Source organism: Lepisosteus oculatus, chromosome 26 (assembly GCF_040954835.1).
Source record: "Lepisosteus oculatus isolate fLepOcu1 chromosome 26, fLepOcu1.hap2, whole genome shotgun sequence".
Lineage (NCBI taxonomy): Eukaryota > Metazoa > Chordata > Actinopteri > Semionotiformes > Lepisosteidae > Lepisosteus > Lepisosteus oculatus.
This window is the reverse complement of record NC_090721.1, coordinates 693,777-719,533: the sequence shown is the minus strand read 5'-3', so window position 1 is coordinate 719,533 and position 25,757 is coordinate 693,777. Positions and strand designations below refer to the sequence as shown.

The following is a 25,757-nucleotide window of genomic DNA, read 5'->3' as shown; positions in this document are numbered from 1 at the left end:
CACGGAAGGCGCACCAGGTCACAAATCAAAGCCAAGACCCAAGACCTGTGAGACAGCTTTGCTAACTATTGCAATTATGACACTCATATATGTCTCAGCTGTATTTAATGAATACACCTAGTAATTTTATTAATATATTGAAGATTAAGGGTGCCTATAATTTTCCATTATGGAACTGCGTTTCAGTTTGCTGCATACTTCCTTCAGTTAGGCGCAGCTATAATAATATACGTAGCTTGTCTTCAATTTCACGTGTTGGCATGTAAGATTAAATGATAAAGACATTGATATTTTTGCAATGTTGTGCCGATCTAAAGGGATTTAAGGTGAACCGACGTTCGCATGCGAGCACCGTTCATGTTGTTTATCTCTCTCCGCACTGTCTGTGGTTATGCAATGAAGCGCGCTCACACGGAGACCCCAGGACCCCCACCTGTGCAGCTGGGGTGACGCGCAAGATTTGAGGACGCTTCGAACCCGCCTCTCCTGCTAACGGAAGCGCCTCTAATCCCTTTGGCTGTCTGACGTCTTTCTTTTCCCTACCCCAATTCCTGAGGAGAGCCTCCTCATTACTGTCTGGGCAGGCCGCGGGGGTGTGGCTTCAGCGGAAGCCGCTGTGATTGGATACAGATGGAAAAAGTACCAAGGCGTCGGTGACTGGCTTGCGCTCCACTCTGAAAGCCTCTCGGCACCTGACCAATCGCAGCGGAGATGTGTCACGAAAGCCACACCCCCTTCACGCCCACCAGACCAGGGGGCGTGTCCCCCGAGTTCAGGGGGAGGGGAAAAGCGACGCGGCCCTTCTGCGACGCGAGATCCCGCCCCCTCTTCTCTCTGCCATTGGCGAGCGAGGATTTCAGCGGCTTCCGGCGGCCTCGCGAGAGAGAGGTGGGGGGGGCGAAACGGTCTCCAATGGTGACCAGTAGCTGTGACTGGCGAGGGGGAAGGAGAATGGAGGTGGGGTGCAGGAGCTAACGTTTAAAAGATAGGAAATAACGGCAAAACGAGCGCTTAGGCGTTGTTATTTTCCCACCAGCCCGTTGTGTGTGTGTGTGTGAGAGACAGGCGGCGGGGTGGGTGCTCAGCGCTCCGCCCTCACCTCTGCAGAGCCGCGGCTGACCGCCCGGCTGGGCACCTCCGAGCCCCGGCGACGTAAGTACCGCTCTCCCGGCTCCCTGCATGCTGCCCAGCCCGCCTCTGGACCCGGCCAGCGTCCTGGGCAGTGTGGGGGTCCGGGTTTTCCAACACCCCTGCCCGCGTCCAACCCACCGCCAGTCCTCCAGCGAGTGCCCAGCCTCTCGGCACCCCCGGGAGGGGAGGGGGCTGCGCTTCGTTTAACATCTCAATGAAGTTTGTTTTGGGTCCTTTCTTCAGTAGCAACGAGTTAGGCACAACTTGCAGAGAGCAGGTCTCCCCTGAAGGGCAGGCGGGCTGTAATTTGCTGGATAGCTAAAGCCAGACGCAGCAGGTTTCGGAGGAGCGCTGTGTCTGGGAGCTGCCTGGGATGCACCTCAGGACAGACCCCCTGCGAGACTCCATACCTGCAGCGTTCAGGGCCGCTCGCAGACGGCCCTGTCTTCTTCATTTTGGGTCTCTGCATAGGCGTGGAGAAGGATTGCTAAGCCTGTTTCATGGTTTGCCAAACACAAGCCGCTCAGGTTAGATATTTCCCGATTTACCCCCCACAATTAGAATCCCCAAAATGGCGAAAGGCATCCGCACGCTTCGTGTTTTGAAGCCACGTTTTCAGGCTGCCGTGGGTAAAATACATTTTTGTGGAGGGATGAGTGTGATCTAACGCAGAGCTGGCAGGTTGCAGTCTCAGTGGTGCCTGAGACCTGCCCGCATTGTCGTTACAAATAGCCTTGTGCCTGAGTCCGAATGCGCTTTACGTGCTAAATCTCGTCTGAAACCCTGCAGACCCCCAGAAATCTGGCGGCAGGTGTTTGAGCTCCTGCCCATTTCCCAGAAGAATGGACGTCTGGGCTTTCGGAGGGCTCTGACCACAGTTTGTAGCCATAGCGCTTTCGAGTGATTACAACCCTCAGAGCCAACAAGCAACCCTCATAAATAAAAATAGGGGCGAATCGAGGAGCTGGAGAATCTCTGCCTTTTTAAGCAGTCACATGGAAGGACTATACCATTTTGAAAAGAGACTAAGTAATTTAGAGACAAGAAATAAATTATATAATGTGAACAGGTTGGTATACTGTCAGTATCCCAGAGGTATTAATCTCTAGAGGTATTATGGTAAGGCCCTAAAGAAGTGCAGAAGGCGATGCCATTTTCACCGTTTCTCTCTGACACTGTGTATCTTGTAAGTGCACTAAGCTTGAAAATGTTTTCCGTCACGTATTTACTCTTCTAGATATACTGTACACTCAGAATGTGGTTTAAAGGATCAAATAGCTTGTGTTCATTCTAATTTAAAATCCTTTGCAATATGAGGTTTGGATGGTGGCTTGGATAGCATGCCAGTGCTTGGAAAGTTTAAAGAGCCTATTTTGTCTTAACGTTTGTTAAAGGCAGACTTCTAAGTCTTATTCAGTAATGCTCTTTTCACAGGTGTTGGGTTGAGCGGCTTTTTGTTTTCCACCTGAGGATACCAAGCAGGTTGAAAACCGTCTGAAATGGACGAGCAAAGTGTGGAGGTGGGTCAGAACGTGGGCGTCCGTGTAGCAGGAAGTCCTGGGTCTGCCTGCTTTGTGAGTTAAAATGAAGAGCTCTTGCCTTTACCTTAAGGGTTTCTCATTTTCTTTAAACCTGAGTTTGAACCTAAACTGAGTTTGGGTGCAGGTACAAACCCCAGGGCATGTCTGCAGTAGACTTATTAGGTGGATATCTTGGTTATTGAAGAAGCAGGTGATGGACTCCCCACACTCCCCTTTCTGACTGTATGCAGCCTGGTGGTTCTGTGATTTTAAACCTGCCCACTCCCATGACAGCTTTATTTCAAACTAGCATTTCACTCTTCTGAATACAGTGAGCTCAGCCAGCTCTTTAACTGGATTGGGGTCTGACCTTAATGAGAATTGATTTCATTTGCTGTGCTAGTATGAGTTATTTGAAGGTCTTAACAAGTACCGCCAGGGTTTGTTTTAAGTGTCAGTCATTCCCTTTTGCAGATGATGATAAGAATCCTTTTGTTAGTATTTTACCTTGGTTAGATAGTGTTGTTCATTTTAAAGTTGGATTTGCTGTTATCAGAAGAGCTCTGCTGCAGTCCCAGTCTGAACACCAGGACAGCATGCACAGCTTCTCTGAAATCTACACACAGAAGACCTGCTCTTCTCAGACTGTCAACTCTTAAAGCTAATGGAAATGCTGGTTAATTGCCATGGCAGAAAGCTCAAAACCATGTGCAAGTTTGTGCATTTGTAACCTAACACCTCTTGTCCAGTTATCTTTACTTTGCTATGGGTTCATGTTAGTGTAAAATGTGCGCCAACAACCTTGGGACAGTGGAGCCCAGCCTGCACTCCAGGTGGTGGCTATATCAGATTGAGGGAATTTCCCAGCATTTCATATAATGTATATCCACCCCATTTGGAATGGTGTGTTGTGTTTAAGACGGGACTCTCCAGCCATGACTCCTGTACCCCCTCGGGAGAATGAATGAGATGCATGGGTTTGCTCCTCCGTCGAGCCCACCAGCTGAGCCAGCTGTCCTTTGGCTCCACAGACCCTTGCAGGAGGTTTGAGCCTCTCAGAGGAACAGTCAGCCTCCAGCCCATATCACTGCCAGCCTGCAGGCTCCCAGCAGGTTGCAGGTGTGGCCCTTGGTGCTGGGAGAGCCCAGCTCACCAATACTAACCCTGCAGTGTCAGCGCTCACACAGAGACTAGTGGCAGAGCGGAGCATGGAGCTCGATCTGTCCTCCTAGGTGCTGCCTGTCTGGTGGAGCCCTCCTGGAAGTGTGGAAAAGAAGAAAAAGCATAGTCATTCAGCAGCATAGCATGCTCCCACAAATAAATGCATTTAGTAGCAGTTTTTTAGTACTAATAATTCTAAATAGATACTTTATTGATCCCGTGAGGGAAATTGCAGGGAAATCTACTTCATAGAGGTCAATATAGCAGATTGATTGTTCATTAAGGCAATATGTAGCAATTACAAAATAGAGAGGTTCTGTAGCTGCTTGATGTCCAGGTGGTCTGACGGTTTCCTTTTGTTCCCAGAGTATTGCGGAAGTGTTTCGCTGCTTCATCTGCATGGAGAAACTGCGGGACGCGCGGCTTTGTCCGCACTGCTCCAAGCTCTGCTGCTTCAGCTGCATTCGAGTAAGTGCTGCTGTCCGATGTGCACCTCCTCCTGCAATCCATCAGGAGCTCCATACATGTACTGTTAGTCTTTAGCTGACAAAGATTAGGAGCAGGACATATCTTAATGGTAAGATCCCAGAAACCACGTTTGTTTAATGCACTTTTGAGGTTGCTGAATACTAGTGGGTTTATACGTTTTTACATAATTTAATGCTTAATTCATATGCATAAAGAGATTTGTAGTTCCTTTTTGTGTCAGTGGTGCTAACCTTATTCCATTTTATTTCCTTCACCCATTTCCCAGCGCTGGCTGACAGAGCAGAGAGCCCAGTGCCCTCATTGCCGGTAAGAATTCAACAGTGTGGTCCTTTTTACTGGGCATCAGACTGAAATGCAATGTTTAGTCTTGTCATTTTTTAGCGTTTATGATCCCGAGTTTGAGTGCCTTGGAATAGAGATTCTAGAGTCTTAATCAGCACTGTGATTTGTTGAATAAATTGCAGTTCAATGAAGAGACAAATTTGAAGCCAGGCTTAAGTTTTGATGGTTCATTAAACTTAATGAAACATCTGTGTGATAAACACCAAATTCCATTAGAAGAAATGACTCAAGGCCAAGAATCTGTGCTTTGTCACTTGTAAGGTCAGCAGCAATTTGCAGTGTTTCTATAGTAAAAAAAAAAAAGATTAAAATAAAGCACTCATAATAAAGTTGAATGCAGATAGTTTTTAAAGCACTGCGCCTTGTATGTGAAAATCAATACTGAGCAAGCATAAACACCACAGTATCTGGGACTGGCCTTGTGCATCATTTGGTATATGCAAAGGCCTGGAATATATGTCACAGGCACATGGAAGTTGTGGTGAAAGCTGCCATATAGCAGTTCAGGAATGTTCATTCTGATGTGACACGGCACTTCACCAGTGCCATTGATCGGTGCAGACCAGTTCCTCCAGTTCTGCCGTGTTGTTCACTGTGCTGCCTGACCCCCGGACCCCGTGTGTGCGTGTGTGTAGGGCGCCGCTGCAGCTGCGGGAGCTGGTGAACTGCCGCTGGGCCGAGGAGGTGACCCAGCAGCTCGACACCCTGCAGCTCTGCAACCTCTCCAAGCACGAGGAGAATGACAAAGACAAGTGAGCCCCGTCGCCTCTCGCTGGACCCTTATATAGCAGTGCTGCTTCAGCAGTCTTGCTTTCTTAAGAACGTACGAAAGGGTGCATATAGGGGAGTCCATCCAGCACAACTAACTTGTTTTGTTGCTAGTAATGTATTCTGCCAAGGGTCTTATCCAAAGGCTTCTTGTATAATGCCAAGGTAGCAGCCTCGACAGAATGGCTGGGTATTATATTCCACACTCCGGCAAGCCTTTGTGTAAACAGTTTGCCTCCTGTTCTCCGTTTTAAATGCATTTCCCAGTAGTTTCCACCGGTCTCCCGTGAGTTGTTTCATTGATGATGTTGAAGAAATGCATGGATTGACATTCCTATGAGCCCAGGAATGTATTGCAAGGAGGAGACTCGTTTTCCAATTATTGTTGTTCTGGAATCCATCCTATCTTATATGTAACATGGTGACCATATTTGTACACAAGATCTATTAAGATCTTAGTAGGACATTGTGCAATTCTTATACAACATCGCATGATATAAAAAAATATAAAATTTATATAAATTCTTGATATGTTCTCCACCATTAAATATGCAGTATGTCCAAATGGTATGCTTTCTTATAGCTTACCACACATTGTCTAGAAAACACAAATATCTTAAACACCTAAGTCTTTTTTGATATGTAGCTTCTTTAAACTCGTTTTTCCTCACTACATTAAAAATTAGATCCTGTCACCTGCATGTAACACACTGAAGTTTTCTTATTTAAATGGCACCTACCAGGTGTTTTGGAGTTTTATTTAAGTCATTTTGAATTTATTTTGCTGCTCTTCATTTCCTGCAGTTGCTCATATTTTGGTGGGCTATATAATCCTGATTACTTTGCTAACTATACCAAAATCTAGACCATTGATATAAATTAGACCAATAGTCCCAATACAGATCCCTGGGGCATTTCTCTAATTACCCCAATTTCAGCGTTTTTACTGCACGTTTCTATCTATATTTCTAACCAGTTCTCAGTCCAGGAACATGCATTACCTTGAATTTATCTTAACATTCAAATGTTAGAAATAATAGAAAAGGGGAAAATTATTTATTAATTACTTTTGGCTTTCCCTCTCAGGCCATTTAACTTTGGTGGTATTTCACAAGTTTTCTCAACCGTAAAGAGCAGTGTTGTCTCTATGGAAAACCAGGTTCAGTAACAGATGCACGTTTGCACATGAACCAGGCTCAGACACCATGTTTTTATTTCCCCCGCCTGCACTGCGATCTGTGGCTCCTGCTGGTTTCCCGAACGCAATGTGTGCTGCAGGTGTGAGAATCACCACGAGAAGCTCAGTGTCTTTTGCTGGACCTGCAAGAAGTGCATCTGCCACCAGTGTGCTCTGTGGGGTGGGATGGTAAGTTTCTGATGTGCTGTCATGCTGTAAGCAAGGGGTAGCTGACCTTGCTGGTTGAGGGGCTGTCAGGTTGGGGTGTGTTTTATCAAAACACTAAGCTGTTACCACAGTTATTTGGCTGACTGTCTTAATTCATAGACAGTCTGTAAAACCTGAAGGTTTATAACTCTTTAGGTCTAAAATTTACCATTTCTGCTGTAAGCACTTATAGTACTTCAAGAAGGCAGCTGCGTCAGCATGCGTAGGCTGTCAAGGAACAAGTAAAGGTTTATTCCCTGCTGGAAAGAGAAGAAAAACACACAGTTTCTGCTCCTCACACCCGAAGAAGGCTTTATACCCGAAACGTTGCTTCTTCTCTTTTCAGCATGGAATAAGCCTTTACTTGTTACTTTTAAACACTTATGCTTTATTTAGGAAACCAGAACTGTCCTCCACTGTATCCTTCAGTGTCTGTGACTCAGAATGACAAGGTGCATTTCAGCATCAAGTAGATCAAGAATTTCCCAACTATTTTCTCATTAGCACCCTATTTAGACACCTTTAATTGTTGTGACCCCAAAATGTTGCACAGACCAGAACATCTTATGCATTTGCCAGTCAAATATTTGCATTATAATACATGTTTATTTTACTGATGTCTTTGATATTTGTAGTTTTAATATCTAAATCAAATTAAAATTAATATGCGTGTTGTGGCTATGAGCTCTCTTCAGTATTCATAACAAATACACATTCGTCACAAACAAATACGTATTCATCACAAACACACATCCACTTAAACTGGGTTATAGGTTCAAGATGAGAGTTTGCTGTGCTGTCAGAGCCAGAGAGTGAGCCCAGAGTGCATTTGGCTCATTTACGTATGTTGGTCTTGGCTGTGGTCACATGGGCACGTTGGGCTGCTGGCAGCTTGACGGACAGCCATTTCCTGGGGTCCTCTCTGTTGAGGTGCTCATGAGAGCACCAGTTCCAGAACAGAGCAGCAGCATGCAGGCTGCCAACCATGTGGAAACAATTGATAATCGTTTTCGCTGCACAGCAATAACGGGAAACTACAATGTCACCAACTCAGCTGCTGTAATGATTTTAAAAGTTTTACTGCTAGAAATAAGGTTCCTGTTGTCTTAATTATTACTGAAGTGCAAAAAGTATACATTTAATCACATTCGTAATGGTATTAATTTAATAGGTATTCATTTTTTGTGGTGTCTTGTTCTTCTGAACTTTATACATAAGTTTAAAATTAGACACACACCTTTTTCATGTTTATATAGTGCTGGTTTACACCCACGGATTAAGAACACAACTTTTTCAATTTGCTAACCACGTAAGGTAGCAGGTAAAAGGTGTCTTTTCGCTTCAGTAACATGCCAAAAAGCAGGGTGCTATTTCTCTGCTGCTGTCAGCGTCCTATTCTGTCTAAACTTTATACACAACACAGGCACAAGTGTACGATCCCTCGCTAGCTTTTCAATCGAAAAGAAAATAACTTGTCAGTGTTTGTCATAATAGTTTTTCAGCTCAGGTCATGAGCCGTTCTCTATTTTAGAAGAAATAGCTAAAAATAAGTGTAAAATGTTTTAAGAGTGAGGAGAAACTACCCATGTTGCAATAGTTGTAGAATCTGCTTTATTTGCTTGTCATTTTTTTCTTTTACCTGAAAGAGAACGTTGCTGACTAACTGCTTTGTTGTGCAAGTGCCTCTACATTCCCTCTCCACCAACAGGGAATTGTGTGTTGTCATCTGCATCATTAGTCAGCATCCAGTAATTCTCCATCACTGGGTTTGGATCCCTATAGCCTGGTTTTACCTACCAGGAATGTGTGCCGAACAGATTCAATGAAACTGTTGGTTTGAGACCTTCGGAGCGATTCTCTGTTTTGCTCCTGGCGTACCTGTCTGTTGGTTTGGTTCCTACTGAGCTCAGGAAGGAACGTCGTGAACAAGCAAGCAGATCATTACTGACAGTGGTTTGCACTGGTGATTACCTGGTGGACCCATGACCAGCAGGAAAACTGGCAGCCCCAAAGATCAGCAGATAAGGTGTAATCCATGAGTGAGAACCAATGCCTTGTATGATGAGCATGTTTGCAGTTACTGAGCCTACCAATATACTGTATATGATCCTTCTTTTTGTCATTGTGACCCTAAGGCTGAGAACTGCTGACCTGAATGATCCAGTTTGTCTTTAATGCAGCTTCATATTAAGTTTGACCAGTTTCTCACCCATTAGTCCACTTCTCAAGAGATCCAGGAATCTGTCCTTATTGTTCTAGAACCTAGATTACAGTGGAAAAAGTAGTACTTGATTAAAGTGGTTTAGATATTGAAGTTTCTGGCTTTATTTTCTGTAATGCAAAACCACTAGATGTAGAAGTGGATAGTGTTTCGTGAAATCTGTTGTGAACCAGAGTCCAAGGAAAGAGCTGCTCTGAGGAGGACCTAGTGTGAATAATGACTAACTGGCCCTGGAGATCCCCTAAATTAATCAGTTCCTTAAACCTTAGGGCTTCATCATTTTGACCTGTGAAGTAGGCATTTTGTTCATTTAAGTAGTTTGGAGGCATTTGAAATGAAAATCTTATTTTCTCTTTAGATCTTAAGGACCACTGTGATGTGACTGAACCCACTAAGTTGATGCAAATGATCGAAACCTGTGTTCCACGTGTTTACATTTTTGCAGTTTAAGGGCTGCCTATATGACCTTTAGTGTTGAGGCCTTCCAGGGTGGGTTTGCCACTCCTGGTTGATATTAGTGGTGCTCGCCGAGCTGGCGCAGCTTGTGTGTTCAGGAGGCCCGGTATTTGGCGTTGTGAGCGGCTGCTGCTCTGTCTAATCGGCCCCGGTCTGGCTTGGTTTTTCCAGCACGGTGGCCACACGTTCAAGCCCCTGGCGGAGATCTACGAGCAGCACGTGACCAAAGTGAACGAGGAGGTGGCCAAGCTGCGGCGCCGGCTCATGGAGCTGATCAGCCTGGTGCAGGAAGTGGTGAGCTTCTGAGGACGTCCCGCGGGTTGTGTTGGAGTCCCGCACTGCCGCATGCATTTCAAGCAGTTCCTCTACTGTAAAAGAAATGTACAGTTTTACTTTCAATTAGCAATTGCCAATCTGTCCAGTAGATGGCACCCCTTCACTTAAATTTAGTTTAATATTGAATTTGTCATAGGTCCTTGTTCCTTGCAGACTGATTAGCACCCACATCTATCTTCTGGGAAATCAGGTTAATTTTTAATCTTTAATTGGATTCCTTATTTCCACTGTTAATTTTTTTAAATTGTCCAGTCAATGATGTTTTATGGCTGTTATTAGCATTTCCAAATGAGAAACTTTAGAGTGAATTTGTTCTCCTCCCTTGAATTAACTCAGACCTCTTGCTGCAGTAGACCTGGGGCTTTCAAGCTCTTGTAGTCTGGGGGCGTCGTTTTGTAAGGACTTATTAAGGGTCAGTTAGCCTCCTCTGATTTCTAACCTGTTTATACCTTTTGTTTTTCCAAGACATTCTCCTCCATAAGAACCACATCTGACAAAATCAAACCAAACTCTATTATAAATAATGCAATTATTTATTAAGTAACTAATATTGCTTACGGAATATTAGAGATGTAGGAGAACAGATCCGCTGCAGGTGCTGGCAGGGCAGGGCCCTTTCCCCTTGTACGCGCGGCCTTCCCATGTGGTGTTCTTGTGCTTCTAGGAGAGGAATGTAGAGGCAGTGCGCGGGGCGAAGGACGAGCGCGTGAGGGAGATCCGCAACGCTGTAGAGATGATGATCGCCCGGCTGGATAATCAGCTCAAGAACAAACTCATCACGCTTATGGGTACAGACGGGGCCTCCCTAGCACAGGCTCTTCCCGAGCCATTCCCGTGTCCTCTAATCCTGACATCAGTCACATCATTGATTGTTCAGTTGTTTTGATCTGATTTTTGCTTGTAAAAAGCCTGTGCCTGGGCAGCAGTGTGGAGGAGTGGTGAGGGATCTGGACTAGGGGCCTGAAGCTCAAGGGATCAGACCTGGGGAGCTGTGGTCAGAACCTTGCTCAGGGCACTCGGATTGCTCTGCTGAAAGGCCCAGCTTTACTATTGGGTACAAATGTAAGCTGACTTGTGCCAGATAAATTAATCACAATGTGTTCAAACTCTGACAGCACGCTAGTATTGCTGGGAGGCTTTGATTTGATTTTTACTCTAATTTATTCAGTTGCTTTTTCAGAAGGTTTTGTGGTACTAATCGGTGCCCTGCCACGTATACCTCATACAATAGGTGAGGTGAATGATCTCTTCACCTCTTTGGTGTTGGTCTTTGTCTCTTCAGGACAGAAGACCTCTCTGACACAGGAGACAGAGCTGCTAGAGTCTCTACTACAGGAAGTGGAGCATCAGGTACCTGCTGATTATTGGGTTAAACAAAGCTTTACGTGCTTTTTATTATCAAACAAAGAAGAAAATACATCTGTTAAGAACGTGTTTTTATATTATTTTGCAGTGTCTATAGAAATAATATAAAATGTATCAACAGAACAACAAAGGCAGCTCCTTAGGGGTCACATAAAAAGCTTATAGGTAACATGATTTGTGCAGACCATTCTTTTAAAGAATTTGACTCCAAGTTAACTTAGAATTTCTTTAAAGCATGCAGAAGATTAAAGCACTCTACATTTATATATGTAAAATTAATATGAGAATAACATTTAATGTTATATAAGCTTTTTTACAACTTGGAACACCTAGAGCAATATCCTAAAATTATACAAATATTTTACCAAAAACAAACAATGACTGAAAATTGTTGCATGAGAACATTTAATGTTCGGTTGTGTCAATATCAGACTTGCAAAAACTTGTAAGGTTACAGTCAACGTGAAACCTTTTTCTCAAGCTTTCCTTAGATTTAAGTATTTTACAATGAACGTGGGAAGAGTAATGTATTTGGTTCTTGCTCTAGCGAGATTCATCTGTATCTTCAGAATTCTCTTTTCTCCTGGTAAAAGGGAAGATACTTTCATCTATACTTTTCTGTCTGTATTATTGCATTTCGTATCTAAAATATTATAATTTGCTATAATTCCCTTGACCTCTGGTGGTAATGGACTAATGTTACTATAATATATGGAACATTCCAAGCCAGTAATGCAGTTGGAATAGTACTTTTGATTTCCTTACATTTTCTCTTGATGAAAAGCAGAGATATTGATAACAGTTTGTCTATCGGGCACATTTTGTAACTGTTTTATCTTTAAAGTATATATTCATATTGGCACCACCCTCTTCATAAGATTTGAACATTTGACTTTTTCTTATGTTTTGTTTTTCTTGCTGTATGAACAGTTTATTTATATTTGTAATGATCACAGTGGAGATAGAAATAAATCTGTACATTTTAATCAAAGGAATTCTACCAGATGAGTTCACTTTCTAATGAGCTTGAAGCCTAGTTTTAGAGAGGCTGTTAGCTAAAGTACATTTTCCACATTTTTATGCTAATTCCTGTATACATGACTTCTGAATTAATTGGTATATTTTGAATTTCTTTAAACAGACTATGCTGAATTGACATTAATTGACATTTATTTAATTTTAAAGATAAACCCAAAGCATTTTAAAATACTTCTATAGTTTCAGTTGCCAATGATACTTGATCTTTATCTTTTAGAAATAATATTATATCATCTGCCATTTGGCTAATAATAGAGGTGTCCATGACATTTTAACAGTTTAATTATGATTTTTGGTTAGGATTGTTTATATATCTACAGCCAGTGTAAATAGTAGAGACAATTTCTGTAACTCCCAGATTGTTGAGAAACCATGGTGATGTTACATTAGTCAGAGATGCACAGCTGTTAAAGTTATAACAATTTAATACTGTAATAAATTTGGGTCTGGCTGTACATTTTCCAAGCTTTGAAAAATAAAGCAGTTACAATCTTTTAAAGGCCTTGTTGAAGTTTTAAAATTAATTTTTCATGATCTAACAAATCAAATATGATTTTGAGCATTCCTTCACTTTATAAATCCTAATGGTGTATCACTAATTTCCTACGTCAAGCCCTTTTTTAAATCAGTTTGAATAATTGGGAGAATATTGTATTCTCTGTTTAATAAAGAAATTGGCCTCCAGTTATACATATTTATCATATGAACATTTTTAGGAATGAATGTAATGGCACCTTGTTCTATTGCAGTCCACAGGGTATTGGATATGCTTTCCATAAAATGTATGGGGAAAAACCTCTTAAATCCTTCCAAAAAATCCATACAATTCTACAGTTCATCCATTTTTGACTGGAGCCTTTCCCTTTGCTAACTTCCTAAAAGCCACATCAACTTCTCCAATAGTTAATTCTGGTTCATTCAAGGTTCTAAACTCTGAGGTTGTTATTGGTAATTTATATTAATTTTATTAAAGAGCACCTTAGACTGTGCTTGTGCAAACTCAAATTTATAGAAGTTTGAAAATGTATATACTTCCCTTGTCTTTAATCTCCCCATCTATGATCAATGTTTTGCTCAAACTTACCTAGTTTGAGACATAATCACATAAGCCCGTGATTTTCTAACTGATTTCAGTTAGCATTATTTCTGCGATCCATTTAGTGTTAAATGCTTCATTCAGAGAACCAACATTACTTTGCCCACAAACGCTATAATTTAGTATTTCCACAGTCCAGTAATATTGAGAAGTAACCTCATCCATGCAGCATGTGCGAAATGGAGAGCTCCGAGACTGTTCTTTTAAAGTTTTTGCTTTTCTTGCAGGGTATTCTGCGTTGTCCTTTGGTTTGTGGAGGGAACTGTATGCGCAGTTTAGGTGGAGAATGTGAAGTGAGTGTTCAAAATGACAGGAGTGTGCACCAGACTGTTCAGCTGCACTTGTGGGGGAATCAGTTGAATCACCCATGCTGGGATTTTTATATGTCAGTGAGGTTGGTGACACTTATTGAGAGTACAACAGAGCCTAACCAAACAAGTGTGATTTATATATTTTCGGTTCATCCTCCTTAAAGCATACAGATGTGTGTTTAATGTTCTATAGTTACAAATCTCTAGCCCAGCCTTTCTGACTGGTTTTTTTTAAATGCACCTTATTACAAAAAACTTTATTTTGTATGGTATGTTTAAAAGTAACTTCTCAAACCACCTAAATTGTGAGGAACGCCAGGGATTGCGTGTAAACCGCCTTGCAGAAGTGCACTTTACAGTGTCATAGTTTGGTTAGGCTTTAACACTCACTGTGGAACTGAACACTCACTTCCTTAAAGAAGCATGAAGTTTGTGATTTGTAAAATAGGCCAAGAGCATGAAATTCATGATTTTATAATAAACCATAGTCCAATGAAAAGAAGTGTGATAGGTTATGAAGATTTTTAATTATTAGAATTAAGATTCAATACTGTGCTAAAAAGACAAATTTCACAAACTCATAATTTTAACGTTTTAACCCCTTGTGATTGAAGCAAAGTAGTTTCAGAACTCAGTTTTGAAGGTATTAACATAAATATATGTAGAATTAGGATTAAGTAAGGTGATACTGAGAGAGAGACTTGCTTGTGTACTGGTTGGCACGGTCCGTGAGCAATAAAGAACAGCAAAATAGAAGTGATGTCTACTAACTTCTCTCAAGTGAAGCTTGTGTGCTTCTGAAGACGGATGCACCTACTTATTAGCACATCCAATAAAATTATGGTCTTGCATAATATTTGGCAGTGCAAAACGGGATTTAATTTTTTTTTCAAAATCATTTCACAAGACATACTTCAGCCTAAAGATGTGCGCTGCTGTCTATAACGCTGCAGTTTGCAGACAGGATTGAGAAACGTTGCGAGGGTTTGTGTGTGTGACGGGGTCGTCTCTCCCACAGCTGCGCTCCTGCAGTAAGAGTGAGCTCATCTCCAAGAGCCCCGAGATCCTGCTCATGTTCCAGCAGGTGCACCGCAAGCCCATGGCCTCCTTCGTCACGACTCCCGTTCCCCCAGACTTCACCAGGTACACCAGCTCCGCTCCCTGCCAGCACCCGATGGCAATCATGGGGGGGAGAACAGGGAATCGTTTTGCTCACTTTTCCATTTTGCTTCAGTGGAAGTGAAGGCTTCATGCAAGATTCTTTTAAATTGAGTTTTTTTTTAAAATATTTTTAACCCACCCGAACAGGAGTTGCCAAGTGTTTTGTCGCTGCCGGCTTGCAGGCACTTGGCAAGACAGGCTCACTCTTGCTGAAATCCTGGAGACTAATCCCAGTCCTGCCCTGGTCTAGCTGCTAGTCAAATCCTGGCTGCAGTCCATTAATGAGATGACTTCCTAACACGTCGTAGGATCCCGGAGGGGTTCTGCAAGCCAAGAGCAGTGACGGACCACTGAAACGCACCCACCAAATCTGGTGATGTGTTGTGTCCGTGTTGCATGATGTGGCCTGGAGGTCAGCGTTCACACAGTCCGGGGTTCAGACAGCACTGACCCCAGCACCAGCCTCCTACACCCCTGTTGGGGATTCTCAGGTGACAAGTGGAGAAGAGCTTTCTGAGCTTTTCAATTGCTGCAGGGTAAATTAATTCACATTTTGTTCACAACACTGAAGATAGACTCTAGCCTATTGCCAGGTATTAGAAAAGAATTGCTATAATATGAAGCTGCTTTTAATTTGTCCCTTTTACTCAAGAGGGAGTATAAAACCCTGTTTTTGCTGGAGCTCGACGGCTTTGTGTCTCTTATGCCAGTGGTAAATCTGTAATGCTGAGTATTTTTTCACAGCTCTTTAAATCATTGAAGTGAAGATCTGACAGCCAGTTTTCTGATGTCTTGTGCAATGACCTAGTGACTGTGTTGATTAAAGAGAAGCAGGTGGAGGTAATTGTATTGTGTGGGTGGTTCAATTCTCCCAGAGAGTCTGCAGATTGCTTTACAGATGCAGCTTTCCAAATAGTGCCTGTGAACTGCTTGCTTTGGGAAATCTAGTCTTCACACAACAGAATTATCTCCACCCCTACAGACTTAGTCATTTTTATATGTCAGAGAAAAAGACAAACCAGCAGTACTTTGTATAGTTTTTTTTCAAGTCCCTGCCTTTTCTCTGGAGGTGGGGTTTTATAAGGTTGACAAACCTGTTACGACACTGCCTCTCCAGCATGGCCTGTCTACCACAGGTCACCTTCAGAGGAAGGTGAATTTCAGTAAATGAATTGTTGACTTTTGCTTTCTCAGAATGACTTAGTTCATATTTGGATCGTTTGTTAATTTGTGCATCTCATTTATCAATAATGAGTTGTTTTCAAAAGCAGTGATATGTTTTTCATGAATTGAATATGTGCTTTTTATTCATTTTAATTTGTAATTTAAAATTAGAAGTTTTTTACATCTTTGTAGACTTTACCAAAGGTGGCAGTTAAGCGTCTGGAGTTAAAAACCTTTGTTGAAGTTCACAACGTGTAGGTCAGTTTGCCTGTTAATCGTATAGCAACACATTACTAAAATTGGATTTTTTTTTAGTGCAGCAACATATTAAAAAGAAACATCAGTGTGATGCAAATGACTAAGCTTTTAATTTATAGCTAGAGAAGCCCCACCAACAGTGACAGGAACAGAGAGACAATCAGCCCATAATGAGCTAGACAGGGAATAATTAGAACAGTAGAAAACCTGCTACTATCGTTCCACTGTCATCTGGAAGGAATGCATTTCAGAGAGAGGAAACACCAGCTCTGGCTCGAAGCCAGGCTGGCACCCTGGTCTACAGATTGTAGCCAGGCAGCTAGTTTGCAAAATGTGCAACCTCACAGAGGTTAATCATGCATGTGGGCTTCATAGGTTCTTCATCTTGTGAGCTACTTTTACCCGTGTACAGAAAAAATCTAGATATCCACGTCCACTGCACGTAGCATTGATCCAGTGTGAATTTTTTGGGAATTAATTAAGTGGTATACAAATGCCCGCTACTCCAGCTTCTTCATGCCTTTGTTAAGACAATCGATTCAGCCCATTATATTTCATTACAGTATGGCAGGCAGTCAGATGTTTGGGAAACTAATGTTAATGACAGATAAGTCATTAAGCTAAAAGTTAAGATGGATAAGTCTATGCTAAGCAGACATAGACTTGGACATAGTGTATTTTTAAAAATACAGTATACAGTATATTTAGAAAGTCAACATACTCACATTTTGTTGCCTCAAATCAAAACAGATGAAATTTATTTTACCTTTTATTTACAGTGTAATGCACAACCTCCAACTAAAAAAGAAGTGCTGAAACATTCTCAAAGGTAATTAAAATGAGAACCTTGAACAGTGGTTTGAATAAGTGAACACACCCCTGAGCTCGAATGTGGTCAGAGTGCCGTTTGGTTGAATTACACCAATGATTCTGTACCATCCATAGCTCACCTACATTTGCCAAGGTTTGCCCTTTTCTCCTAACAGAACGTTTTGTTCATTTTTCACTTGGAGGTTGTGTATTACAATGTGTAAATAAAATTAGTTCTGGTTAAATGTGCCTTGATTTCTAGAGGTTAGGTGTGTAGACTTTCTATAGACACTATAAAAAAACAGAACAATCTGAGGGATCTGTATAAGACATGGAAATACGTATCTAACCACATATAATTTTAGTTATATTTTAGTGCTTGAGGCTAACCTACCTGACAGTGCTGTTGCTGTGCTTTGTTATATTGTCTTTATCTGTTGAACCTGTATGTTTACAGCATGTCTAAGCTCCCACATGTTAAACGTTAATTGGGGGGAAAAATGAGAAGGTCGATTCCAAAATTCTTATTTTCGCTCCTTGTTGACAGTTGCTTTTGTTATAAACTCACTCCTTTAGAACTGCTTCCATAAATAAGACTGATGTATTATTAATATGAGTGGGAAAGGCTTCATCCATTTTCATTCCTGGAATTTCTTGATCGAAATTTCTGGTGCATAATCAACTGTTTAACGTGAATTCTAATGATACATTTAAACAAATAGAATTTTAAATTCAAGTTTTCGGGAATCCATCAGTTGAGTTGTAATGCAAGTTAAAGGTAATATATACAGTGAAAGAAAAAACTAACTGAACGTACAGCATATAGGGGCTCATTCTGTGCTCCAAGTCTTTTGCTGTCTGAGTTAAAGAGCATTTAATTCTCACGAGGGTCCTAGGATACTGGAGCCAAGTGTCCACTTTTTTTAGTGGATACATTTTTTGAGTTTGGACTAGAATTTAACTAAACGGTTTCCTTGTTCCTTCTACGCAAATGTGTTTGCATCAGAATAAATCTTTGACCTTTTCTGGTTGTAAAAACTTATGCTCTTCTTTTTTTGCAGGTAATAGACAGCTTGCTATTGTTTCCCTTTTAGGTTAAGGGATTTCTTTTGGAAATTGTCTGTACCAAAATCGCAAATTATTGCTGGACATAAGCACTGTGGGAGGAGGGAGGGGATATTTGAGACGGTTTGAATAAATCAGGGAAAGATGTTGATGACCTGAAAGGCAGGATAAATGGCTCAGCTGTGAAATATAAAATCTTGTGCTGTGAGACAATCGCAGGGTTGGAAAGCTTGTCTTTGTGCTGTAACATAAAAGCAATCCTGGAGAGCAGGTGCTTTTATTACTAATTTGCAGCTTCTGCAGAATGTTAGTGATGACAAATGCCTTAAGCATATGGATATGGGTTTTATTTGCAATTTCTTTTTCTTTTTCTTTTCAGTGAGCTGGTTCCTGCGTATGATTCTAGCACTTTTGTTCTGGCAAACTTTAGGTGAGTTTTTTTTTGGAGGTGGCATGTTTCATTCCTGTTTTTAGCGCTTCTGAGAAAGCAGGCTTGTAGACTACGCAGTTGCCAGTATAGGAGCCGAGCAGAATAAATTATTTTGTTAACGGGAAAAAGAGAGGCTAAGCCTTGACCCACATTAATCAGCTATTAGGTATACATATGGATTTCTTTCAGTGTTTTAGTCCTGCCTGTTCAAATCATTGCATTAAAACATTGCCTTCCTAATGTAAGTGTTGGTTCAGCTGTTCTTAAAATTGGAGAGCTTAGGAGGTAGGAGTATCACGTCCCTATGGATGCAACTGCGATGCTATTGTAACAGAAATACACAGTATACAGCACAGTCCATTGATGGCTAGGAGCCAATATGCTGTGTATTGATAGAAGCTCTTCATGGTCAGATCACAAAGGATTGTCTTATAAGCCGTTGTGGAAATGTGGTTGGACAAGCAATATGGGCAGCAGCCGCATGGCTTGGGAAGACTGAACTAATGTCATTACTGGGCCCACTTCATTTTTGAGTTTTTGTATATAAATGGCGATTATAGGATGGTGGCACCCATGTCACTATGTTAATGAATTGGGGTGCATTATAAATTCCTGGTTTGTTTACCTTATGATAAATCATTACACATTGACAATGGCCTTATTTAACATAATAGTACCAAGGTGTTAAATTTTCCTTTATCTCCCTTTAAATGTATTATAAGGAACAGGGTAGACAGTGATGTCGGCGTCAGAGCCCTGCAGTCTATCAGCTGTGGGAGTAGAGAGGACTGAAATATCCTTTTGGGAATGTGAGCTGTGGTTAAACTGGCACATGGGAAACATATGCAATTAAGCAGAGTGGCAAACAAGGGACTTATTAGCTAATGAATGTATGTCAGTATTCTCCGAAAGTATGGCTTGTCTGCTTTACATGGATGTTTTTCTTGTTCTGGAGCAGCACTCTGAGGCAGAGAGCAGACCCTGTGTACAGTCCGCCTCTGCAGATATCCGGGCTGTGTTGGAGACTCAAGGTCTATCCAGTAAGGGGCGGCCTTTGTTCTTTTATATGAACTAAACATTTGCAGTGTTTTATTTTCTGTAAAGTATTTTCAATGAGCAATTGTCCTATTTTATTCTCCTCAAAACAGTGTATTTATAAAGTGCTTTATAACTGCTGTGATTATTGTAAAGAACATGATGGAATTGTTCTTAAATGTTGACTAAGTAAGTTAGAAAGCACTGATCAACAGTAATCTGTTGCGTCCAGCCGGCACTGTCTTCCTCTGCCTCCGTGATCATCACGACATACTGTAATGAAAGGGACAATAAGACTGTCGGGTAGCCTGTAAAATCATTACCAGCCTGTCACCCCCCACATGGACACAGAACCGGGAGAGTTTTCTACAAGATAAAAATAAGGCCACTCTGATTTGCGGGTGCTGGGTTGTGGGTCTTGGGCACGGGGTAGGAAGAGGCTCACGATCCTTGTCTGTTGCACTGCTAACACTGAAATTTGAGGTTAACTGGATTTAATTGCATACTTTTCTCCATACAAGACCCCGTCAGCAGGCTGATTAAATTCACAATTGTCGAGACCCTACTGTATATTCTGAAAAATCTTCTTTCAATTAAGAATAGAATCTTTTCTGTACACAAATATTCCCATAGCAATTTTACACTGACAACAAGAGATATTCTTTTTACAGAGAGGGTCGTGGAATTGCGGAACAAGTGTTGTTGAAGTGGTAGCATGGGATCGTTGAGAAAAACGCCGAACGACCTCCTGTTTGTAAACTTTGTTCTCCACTTCACACAGCTCACAGCCAGTAACGTGGGAATGACAGCTTACTGTTCGGCACAAGCCACGAATCTGTAGGCGTTTCCCAGCTCCTCTCCTTCTTTCTGCAGGATGGCAATGGAGTGGTGCGTGGGAACTACCTGTCAGTCTTCCTGGAGCTGTCAGCAGGGCTCCCCGAGACATCCAAGTACGCACTCCCCTTTCCCTCCATCGCACTTCCAAAAGGAACAACTGCCTTTTCTTTCCAGGAAAACTCACCAATACACAAATATTGAGCAGCAAATGCTAGACGTTTGACAATAGTTCAGCTATTGCTGTCCTGTTCGTAGATCAAATGAGAACCATCTGTATATCATACTAAACTTCATTCATTCCTCCTTGTAGTTCTGGTTTGAGGTCATTTTTTAAAACGGTTTGGTGTTGCTAACCCTGTACTAACTGAGTAGTTTAGTGGTAGAGCATGTATTGAAATAGCTTGGACTGAATGATCTGTTGTGGTGAGATCCGAGCAGCACTTTCCTGTGTTTGAAGGTATGAGTATCGGGTGGAGATGGTGCACCAGGCCTCCAGTGACCCCACTAAAAACATCATTCGGGAGTTCGCCTCAGATTTCGAGGTGGGAGAGTGCTGGGGCTACAACCGCTTTTTCAGGCTGGACCTGCTGGCCAGCGAGGGATACCTCAACATGCAGACAGACACGCTCGTCCTGAGGTTTGTGGGCACACTGCCCTTTTTATACCACTCTGAGCCCAGCCTTGCAGGAGCTCCGAGTCACTCTGCTGTTTGCTGTTTGAACCTTTCCGGTCTGCAGCAGTTCTAGTGCTGTTGCAAAGCCTTTGGTTAGGATATAAGGATGAGTAGTGACCAACAGCAACTGAAATGTAAGTCTGGGTATTAAGAGAACACTTGGTTTGATATGGAGAGTATTAATTTTTCCTACCCGTGAGAGCATGAAGTTAAAAATGTGAAATATAAAAATGCACTATTGCAATAATGGCTCTGTTTTTCTGGAATATCTGGTGTGAAATACAAATTAACTTATAGTTGTGTCAGACTTCTTACATGTTTTTTCACTGCTAACAATGTAGGCTTCAACAAGGACCTGCTACTAGCCTTTTCACATAGTTACTGTGTCACCTCTGGTGTGAATGCCTGATATTACTGCAAATGTATTTCACCCAACGCCATTGGATCACTTTTGTGTGAATAAGCCCTAACACTTTTTTGCTACTTAAATGCAAGTAGCACAGTAACGATTCAAAGCTGTTAGCCTGAGCCTTGAGAGTAAAGCTAGGAGAGAAAGACCTTGAAAAATTCTCTGGCTGGTGCACTTTTTTGCAAAACTGAATGCTTCTGAATTGGGCAGGTACCAGGTGCGCTCTCCCACATTCTTCCAGAAGTGCCGAGACCAGTACTGGTACATCAGCCAGCTGGAGGCCGCGCAGACCAGCTATATTCAGCAGATAAACAATCTGAAGGAGGTGGGTGAAGCGAGTAACTCCACACAGGGAATTAATTAGGAAGGTGTTGTGCTGTATGTGGCCTGAAACGTCTGGTATGAAGAACTGAGTTATGGCTTGTTTCAGCTCATAGTGCAACATCTGGTTTTGTTATGAAGTCCGAATGTACCTGTGGGTAAAGCTCCTATTACTGGGAACCTTGCTGTGTTTGCAGAGGCTTGCCATCGAGCTGTTTCGGAGGCAGAAGTCCCGTAGCTCCTCCCCGCCTGACCGCCGCCTGTGTCCCTCTGCCTCCGAGAGGGACCCCCGAGCCGGAAAGGGGGCTGTGACGGAGGAGTGCACGCAGGCTGGGGCTGGAGAGGAGAAAGAGGAGGAGGAGGAAGAGGAGAAGACCCAGCAGGACGACTCGAATGTGAGTGCGAATTCCTCTGGTTACAGCAGACGTTTACATGGACTTTTAATGAAAACACGCGTTTTAAATTCTAGTTCAGCTCTATCTGTTTCTGCTCCCAAAATATTAAAGCATTATTTTTTTCCAGATTTAATGTTATTCTAGATTAATGGGCTCTTAACGTTATCCATGTGTATTTGCTCAGTGGGAGATGAGAAGAGACGTTCCATTTTGCCACCAAGAATAATTTACAATAATGAAATATAGTTCTTGTAACCCCACGGTTTAATTGTCCTAAGTCTGCTGAAAATATATTAGAAACAGTGCTTGTATCATCCAAGGCCTTTATTTTCAGTTTTGTCTTTCATTTTCTTCAAAGCTGTAATCGTGTCATTAAATCTTCCACATTCCCTTCCTAATGCAGTAATTTGTATTAATAAAAATTGAAATTTATTGCAGCGTAGCTTCAATAAGAACAGTTTTTCATCTAGTGCCTGAGTAATAAAATGTGAAAATTATAAAATTAAAGGAAAAGATTTTCTCGCCATGCATCATCTCCAAAGGCTCATTCAGGCTACAAATGGGGACCTCACTTGTGATGAATATCCTTCTCTTCCATTTTAATTCTAAAGTGGCATCAATGAAAATGCAAGTGGGTTTGAAAACGAAGGCCCCTGCCGGTCAGGGGCTGGAGCAGGGTGTGGTGCTCTCTCACGCGAGCTGCGCTGTCTGTGCAGGAGCTGTCGGACGGAGACCTGGAGGTGGACTGCCTGACCGGCGACGAGGAGCTCAACCCCCTGGATGGCAGCAGCACCTCGGGCAGCTCCACCGCCACCAGCAACACTGAAGAAAACGACATCGACGAGGAGACCATGTGAGTGGTGGCGCCTGTTTACAGTAGTGTCCCCGTCACTATACTGGGGCATTAGGACCCACAAGGTCTGCAGGGTGAGCGCCCCCTGCTGGCCCCACTGACACCTCTTCCAGCAGCAGCCCAGGAGGTCTTTATCCAGGTACTGACCAGGCTCACACCTGCTGATCTCCAGTGGGCTGCCAGCTGTGAGTTGCAGAGTGATATGGCTGCTGGGAGTGACCTGAGTCACTCTCTGCTTCACCTCTTTATTTCCTGAATAACAGTCTCACCCCTTGCCTGGATTCATCGTTCACACATGGCAGATTGTGCTATCCACTTCGTCTTCGGTTTCTGTACTTCTTTCAGATCTATCTTACTTTTACCTTCTTTCTTGGCATAAAGCTTATTAAAGACTTCTTTCTTTAATAAGGCCGGTCTTGAACAGAGAAACATCTGTCAGAGATGCCCGAAAGACTCCAGAGAGTGGCAACTGATTTTGACAGGTTTTCAGTGCTATTGGTGATTTTAGTTCTCAATATATCCTTCCAGATGTGTTGCAAGTCAGATGCCTTTAACTGTTGTCTTCTATTAATAAATGCTGCACTCAGTGTGTGGTACTGCAGGGAGTTTACTGACTCATCTCTCAGCAGGCACTGTGATAATCATGCAGCTTATCTGTCACCCTGGAGTATCAAGGATGTTGTGACTCTTCTAGAGAAGAGCGCTTCTTTCTAAAAGATAGTAATAGTGACTAAGTACAGTGTCTAATGTTTTTTCTTAGACTTCTTGCATAAGATTCTAATTTCATGTGAAGCCAGTATCCCATGTGCATTGTACGTCAGATGAGGAAGTACCAAAAATCCTCTTGCAACTCGCATATCTGTGCTCTAGACATAAAATAGTCTCAAAAAGCATCATAACATCCTAAACCTTGAGTGAGAGATCTTTAATTTGCTTTTGGCCCATTTAAGTCAAATTAATTTCATACTTTTTAAAAACTGGCATGCAACCTCCTTATAGTCCCATTGAGAATATTTTTTCTAAACCTGTTCGCTGTTCTTAGTAAGGCTGTTTTAAAATAAACTATGGAGGGATCGAAGCACAGGATGTTTGAATGAATGAGTGTCCCACGGGACGTTTTGAGAGGCACATCATGGTGTCTCTTAGGGTAAGAACTATATTTCCAGGTTTCAGCTGCCTTGTATTCTCTGCGTACTATGAAGAGAGCAGTTCCTAAAAGAGGAACTGACAAATCTCACATTTTGTACTGTGCCGTAATTTTTTACTATCCATTGTCTTCATCCCTTCTCTTCTGTGTATGAATTAGCAATGGATATCTGTTTCGTTCAACCCCACATGCAGTATTTGGCGTTTTTCTCAGCAGATTAATGTTTTTACCAAAAGGAGTACATCGATTCAATGGAGTGTTTGTCCCATGTTATGTAATCCAAGTTTGTGATTGAACCCCACATTTAAATGCTAAATATTTAACTTATAACCTTAAACTATTCAGCACCAGGGATTTGCGAGGGTTTGATATAGAAGAACCTCTTTCTTCAGGTATGTGTGCTTTGTTGCTCTCATTGCCAGGCTCCCTGATGAGCTGATCTTTGGACCAGTGTATGTTTAGCTGGTTCTGCGTTCCAATGCGTTAAGTGTGAAGTGGAACCCCCACAGAGATCAGGTTTTCTTCAGGAAAACTAACTCTTCTGGTCTTGCCCAGATGGGCTGTCAGTGCCCGGGTCTGACAGTACTGCTCCAGTAGTGCCAAGCTCTGCTGCAGCCTCTGCTTTGTGGACAGCAGAAGGGCCAGATCAACAGCGTGGAGCAGGAACATGATTTCTGTACTGGGCAGCATGAGGCCAGGAGCTGTAAACAGTTTCCATGAACTGTCACTATTGGACTGTGTTGGGCTCAGGCTGCAGTGCTCTCTCACCCCATTCCCATGACCAACTCTGTCCTTTTGTTGTTAATTTCTACTGTGCACTTGCTCTTCGAGTATGTTGATTTTACATCGTAGACTTTAACTCCTACACCACTTTCTAGACATTTGTAAACTAGTCTATCTTGCTAAACTGAGTCAAGTGCTTTTCTAAAATCAATAAAACAGGCCAATATTTGTCCTTTATTTTGTTGGCAGGAATTTTTGTTTATAAGTGTGTGTATGGTGTAATGTGATCACACGTGTGATTGCTTGGTAAAAAGCCAATCTGACTTCTACTAGGATACTGAAGGCCATTATACAGGTTTTGATGATGCTAAACTGTCCCATTCTTATTCTGCAAGAAAGCTGTCTTTTCTTTTCCTGTTGACCAATGCTGTACATTGAAACAAGTAAATGTTAACTGCATACTGAAAGCTAGAAAGAAGAAATGCAACATGTCTTCTGCTTTTGAAGAATGACTTTACAGTGGAAATATTTCTTTCTACTTGTTAGCAGGGAATTAGGAACCTTCACTTATTCCTTTGTAATCACCACATGCTGACACGGCTCTCCCCTCGGAGTCCTGTGCATTGTCCTGTTGAAATGTCACGTCAGGATGAGTCTGCAGGAGAGACCGCTAATGAAGTCTTTATGATTTGATCAATGCAGCACCATGCAGTCAGGTTGTCATCAGGTGTAGTTCAGTGGTGAGCAGCCATCACACTTAGAGCTTAGAGCTCCCAGCTGATTGGTTGTTAACAGCAATTAGCATATTGTTCTGCCACAGGATCACAGTTGAATCTCTGGTCTTTCATAAGAGGTGGC

General features: G+C 42.2%; 1 protein-coding gene across 5 annotated transcripts in view; it reads left to right on the top strand.

Annotated features, from left to right (window-relative positions):
* The first annotated feature begins 848 nt into the window (after positions 1-848).
* Positions 849-25,757, top strand: part of trim37 (tripartite motif containing 37) — a 33,022-nt gene continuing 8,113 nt past the window's right edge. Inside the window, exons 1-18 of one of the 5 annotated variants that reach the window (XM_015367639.2) lie at positions 849-1,152; positions 2,566-2,651; positions 4,179-4,280; positions 4,567-4,607; positions 5,279-5,395; positions 6,690-6,777; positions 9,644-9,766; positions 10,473-10,596; positions 11,091-11,158; positions 13,535-13,600; positions 14,637-14,761; positions 18,456-18,506; positions 19,465-19,546; positions 20,415-20,491; positions 20,836-21,015; positions 21,671-21,785; positions 21,979-22,176; positions 22,893-23,029. In XM_015367639.2, the coding sequence (XP_015223125.2) occupies positions 2,631-2,651; positions 4,179-4,280; positions 4,567-4,607; positions 5,279-5,395; positions 6,690-6,777; positions 9,644-9,766; positions 10,473-10,596; positions 11,091-11,158; positions 13,535-13,600; positions 14,637-14,761; positions 18,456-18,506; positions 19,465-19,546; positions 20,415-20,491; positions 20,836-21,015; positions 21,671-21,785; positions 21,979-22,176; positions 22,893-23,029 (1,715 nt within the window). In that variant the 5' untranslated portion in view covers positions 849-1,152; positions 2,566-2,630. Of the gene's footprint in view, positions 1,153-2,565; positions 2,706-4,178; positions 4,281-4,566; positions 4,608-5,278; positions 5,396-6,689; positions 6,778-9,643; positions 9,767-10,472; positions 10,597-11,090; positions 11,159-13,534; positions 13,601-14,636; positions 14,762-18,455; positions 18,507-19,464; positions 19,547-20,414; positions 20,492-20,835; positions 21,016-21,670; positions 21,786-21,978; positions 22,177-22,892; positions 23,030-25,757 lie in introns of all 5 variants that reach the window. The other 4 variants (XM_015367637.2, XM_015367638.2, XM_015367640.2 and 1 more) reach the window with 4 other exon arrangements.